We start from the raw sequence: 5,523 nt of genomic DNA on the forward strand, positions 1-5,523 counted from the left end.
TTAGTGAGAAACAAGAATTAGATTATCTATTCAAATAAGCCAAAAATACTAAAAAATGTCAAAACCTCGACGGTGTATGGAATCCGCATCCAAGATAACGATGAACAATTCCAAATTCCCGTGAGCCAATGAAAACAACAAGATTGGTAAATTTTATGATTAAGTATATATGACAAATCAAATGATATATGTATTATAATAAGAGGTAGTTCTATATTGCAAGTGTCAACCCTTGTCATGAAAGTAACATCTTAGTCTCCCTCAATACCAGTTTGGCTTTATCAATCATGTTCATGTTGTTTTTATCGTCTCTAATTTTTTCGGCAGACCGAAAAGGAGAAGTCGAAAGGTGGTATATTATCACTTTAGACAAACATTCATGTCAAAACCAAATTTCTAGAAATCATATACAAAAAAGGCAAATTTCTTAAGTATCCTAAGCAAAAAAATGAAAGGCATTAACAAGATAGAACATAGGTTTCATCATTAGATTTAACAAAAAATCCAACCTTAATTCAAACAATATTCCCACATAATTTATGTTCCTAATCCTAGGGATCACCAATTTTAATAACATCCATACTTTTTTGTTATTTCTATATAACCATCGAGACTCATCTCTATTCTTTCCTTCCAGATCTGTTGGATCATAGAAAACACTGCATCTATGAGATGTATCTTCTATTTGAATACTTGCACAGTATCTAGGGTGTATTTCTAGGGGTAAAATAAGTATCATATATTAGACAGAAATCAGCTGTCTGCGATAACCTGGAGTGATTATACATGAATGGGAATGGAAGGTGAAAGTATAAATCAAAGGGTGGTGTTGATTCATGATGCTTCAGGCGGAGTTAGAACGAATGCTGTGAGATGGATTATTGATGGATTTTCGTTGAAGCCTGGAGATATGTTTACTTTTCTTTCTGTTCTTCATGAAATCCACCATCCTAGTATGTTCGATTCCTTTCAAATTCTCACTTCAAAACTTGTTCACTTGTTACTTTCTGATCTTGTTTTAGGTTAGCAGAAAACGGGTTTTCTTGATGTTAAAATGATTCACAATAGTTGTCTATGTTCCTTCATGATCTTGGTTAGGCCAAAAATCATGTTGAAATGATTCTGAATAGTTGTTAATGGTTTTTATTTGTTTATTTATCTTGTTATGGTTTATATACTTAGAATATAGCCCTAAAATTTTGACTTCTTAACAAAAAGACCAAAATACCACTGGCTAGAAATCCACCATGTTTTTATATATAAAATTTCCATCTCGTGTACCACTTGACTTGTTTACAATGTTAGCTTGTTTCTAATTTGATTTACATAAAAGCAGTCTTACAATTTCATAAATCAGTTTAAAATGACTAAAATTCCCTTATATATCATGGGATCGAGTGCTTATAGATATTCGTAATTACAGTGGGGTACAAGATCAGAGTGGACGGTTCCATGTTTGGAGCAAACCAGAAGGCCATCGATAAGGAACTTGAGAGGAGGAAGAAGGAGTACAAAGACAATCTTGAACTTGTTCAAATATCAAAATTATACGAAATGCATGAGGTAACCGAGGGTAACTTTGTCTTTTTATCACTAGGTTAATTAAAATAAAATAAAAGCAAAATTTTATATATATATATATATATATATATATATATATATAAATGATATATATATGTTTCACAGATCGATTTCAAGATTGAATTGGTGGCTGGACCTATACCCAACAATGCCGCCGTAGAAGCATCCAAGAAATTCAATGCAACTTGGGTGATTCTCGACAGGTAAAGTCAATACCTTTCGGTTTTAAACCACAAGTTAGTGACTGATTGGTTTGAGCCTGGTTTCAAAGGTCAAAAGTATCAGGAGGTTCCAGGTTCAAATCCAAGAAGGAATAAAAATTCTCTTGTGGCAAATGCGGTAACTTCAGGCTATCTGCAAAGCAGTTGGCCGTCCTGAGATTAGTCAGCTCGCATAGTGGGTTGGATATCCAGGTTAACAAAAAAAATAGCTTTCGGTTTTATATCACTTGTAAAACCATAACCTTTTGAACTCTCAAACATTCGATATCACTCGTTCGTAAATTCATGTTTTGTCGTTTTTATATAACGATTCTCAAAAGATTGTGTATACGAAATAACGAATCATCGTTTAACATGGTCTATGTACCATAAAAAACCGAAATACGATAATTGATGACACTCCAAGATCATATGATTTGTTACTTGTGTTTGTGTCAAAAAACAGGCTTTAATTTCATCGTACTTCTTTTGGTTCTTTGTCGTAGGAGAATGAAGAGAGACAAGAACCATTTCGTACAGAAGCTTTCGTGTGGCATATCGACAATGAAGCGAAACGACGACATAATAAAAATACGAGGACCGAAGCTAGTACGTAATCCAAAAACACCTCTATCGTACGACCAAATGTTACCCAGCGACCACAAAAAACCGACACAAAATGACGAAGATTTGTTCAGCATCGAATTTGATTCCTCATGTAAGTATTTCCGTAACAATGTACATTCCGAATACAATAGTACTCTTTCTGATGAAACTAATTGATTTTGTTATCGAATTATATTCGTAACATGAATAACAGATACGAGTTCCACGAGCACGAGAACTAGCATTAGCGACGGCTATTTAACATTAGGAAATAATCAAGAAGAGAAGATAAAACAGTTGTCGACGCTCCTGGAAGCGTTAGGGGAAGAACAAGAGAATTCTTGGGGAGAAACTACGGAGGAGCAAGTTCAAATGCCACCGATACCGGAGGAGAAAGTACAACTTGATCAGAAGAAATGTACAACTTGTAGCAGCACAAGGCCGACGAGTGAGTGGCAGAGTAGAGAGTTTTCGTATTCGGAGCTCGTTGACGCTACAAACAGATTTTCGTCCAATAACTTGATCTACCGAGGAGAAAACGAGGCAGTTTTTCACGGGACCCTTAAAGGTACCAAACTGAATGTGATCGTTAAGGAACAAAAAGATGTCAAGAAGTACAAGTCGGAGATGCAAGCACTTGAGAAAACTCGAAACGAGAATGTGGTGATGTTGTTAGGCACTTGTTTGGAAAACAACCCAAGATTGCTGGTCTTCGAGCTCGCTTGCAACGGTTCACTAGATCAACATCTATCGCGTAAGATCTCGTTGCGTTACATACGTCCTTCGTTGCTAATTAGTTTCTGACTCATTTACATGATACAACAGATCAACATCAGAGACCATTAATATGGACCGAAAGGATAAAAATTGCGATCGGTGCATCGAGAGGGTTGCTCCATTTGCACGAGAATAACATAATCCACGGCGACGTACGCCCAAAGAACGTATTATTGACACATGACTTGGACCCGCTGGTAAGCTACCAAGCTCGTATACAAATCATCTGTCCCCAAACTACACGTCTTCTTTTATCACAAATAACTCGTGATTTATTGAAGAGAGAGAATAAAAAGATGAATTAAATAAAACAGTGATGCTAATCGGTCGAAATATCCGGTAATCTATCGATGCATGGAGTACGGACTCGATATTAGTTTCTCTCTCTTTAGATTGCAGGGTTTGGGCTAGCAAGGATGAAGAACGAGCCGGATAATTCGTCGGACCACTTTATAATAGGTACATTCGGGTATTTGGCACCGGAGTATACAGAAAGAGGAAACGCGACTACGGAAACTGATGTTTACGCCTTCGGGATCGTCCTATTAGAGCTTCTCACGGGTCGGAGTCCTACCGACACACGACTAAAGGGACAAAGTTTCATCGAATGGGTAATCTTCACATCTTATAAGAAGAAGAAAAACTTCTATTATTTCTTTACGTAAAAGCAACAACTGAAAACATATTTCAAGCAAAGTTTCAATAAGCAAGATTATTGATTAAGTTAGGTTTTATATTCTGAATGGTTCGTATGACAACACCCTTCGTTTATACCGATAAATCGGTAACACGATAATTAATAAATAGATGTTTGATTGGTTTGAGCTTGGCTCCAAAGGTCAAAAGTACCAGGAGGTCTCAGGTTCAAATCCAAGTAGAAATAAAAATCCCCTTGTGGCCACGGAGATTCAAATGCGGTGACTCCGGGCTATCTACAAAGCATGTGGTCGACTTGGGATTAGTCGGCTCGCATAGCGGGTTGCATATCTAGATTAATAAAAAATTTAAAAAATAAATATAGAGTCATACGTTGTATTTTTGCAGGCTATTCCACTGGTAAAAGAAAGAAAGTTTTGCGAGTTGATTGATCCTGGGATTGACTACGACGAGGACCAGTTTATGAGGATGGTACAAGTGGCTGTAAAGTGTGTATCCAGGGATTCACAAATAAGATTGACCATGGATGAGGTAGATATGCATAATTCACTTGTACAATAGACTATTCACTCGTGCTTGACAAGTTGTACTCTAATGACCATTGCTGTAGGTGGCGTTCACACTGGATTACATCAAAGATTGCCATAAACCCCAAGACTCGGACGAAATACAAGAGGTCAACCAGGAGGGAAGTGTTGGTCAAAGTCAACTTGAGAAAAAAGTCAACTTTGATTTTGGTGTAACGACGCCTGTGCCCAAACAGGCGAAGCATTTTTACCATGCTGGACAAGTTTAATTCATTTCACTTTGTTGCATCAACAATAAACAAAATTATGTGATAATAATAACGTGTATGCATTTTAGCCCTTAATTCGTAGATTTATTACTCTTTTTTTGTGTTTTCATTTAACCTGTTCATCGATTGACATCCATTGGATGTGAGAGGAATCAAATCGATCAAATCACCCATTTAATGTTGGATTTTGTCAACCAATCCGATTCAATTAACATTGGATAACTGATCCAATCCAATTCAATTGATGATTGAATCGGTTCGGTTCCATCAATTGGATACTTTTATTGAATGTTCATCAAATATCCAGTAGATGATTCAATGGGATTGGATCCATCCGGTGTGTTAATTCAATCCAATTATCTAACAATGATAAAACCAACACAAGGGAAGTTAAAAATTCAAAGTCTCAGATAAAACAAATTCCGATTTAAACAATCTGAAAATAAATTAATTGGATTATAGATGAATAATGGTTGGATGGTCATCAGATGGTTAATTGGATTGGTAATTGGATGTTGATCGGTTTTGTTTGGTTTGGTTTTGGTTGGTTCTAGATTGTCATCCGAGAACCGACCGATCCAAATTGGACGTTGGAATTTTCAATCTGATCCAATCTAATTACAATTGGATCAATCGGTTCCACTTATATCAGTTAATTTTTTACACACCCCTTATTTTTATAATAATATTAAAAAGAATTTTAACTAGGTATTGGTTAACAAAAACAATTTGACGATTTTGAAGAATAATAATTAGCCTAACTATTATAAATAAATTTATACCACGTTGTTTGATTATAATTGAGCAAAAACATGTAATATATCAAAATTAATATAATCAAAAATAAAAACATTTAACTAATAATTATACGGGTGGTAATTTTTAGAGCATCTTAACGAGACTTGT

At 35.7% G+C, this 5,523-nt stretch overlaps 1 protein-coding gene across 1 annotated transcript; it reads left to right on the top strand.

Moving 5' to 3' along the window:
- The first annotated feature begins 790 nt into the window (after window positions 1–790).
- Window positions 791–4,617, top strand: LOC112509951 (probable serine/threonine-protein kinase PBL24). Its single transcript, XM_025115217.1, has 8 exons — window positions 791–1,022; window positions 1,424–1,573; window positions 2,248–2,499; window positions 2,602–3,117; window positions 3,213–3,361; window positions 3,557–3,775; window positions 4,209–4,352; window positions 4,432–4,617. The coding sequence occupies exons 1-8, from the start codon at window positions 791–793 to the stop codon at window positions 4,615–4,617; spliced, it is 1,848 nt and encodes a 615-aa protein (XP_024970985.1).
- The last annotated feature ends 906 nt before the right edge of the window (window positions 4,618–5,523 follow it).

This window comes from Cynara cardunculus, assembly GCF_001531365.2.
Source record: "Cynara cardunculus var. scolymus isolate 2C chromosome LG 1, CcrdV1, whole genome shotgun sequence".
NCBI lineage: Eukaryota > Viridiplantae > Streptophyta > Magnoliopsida > Asterales > Asteraceae > Cynara > Cynara cardunculus.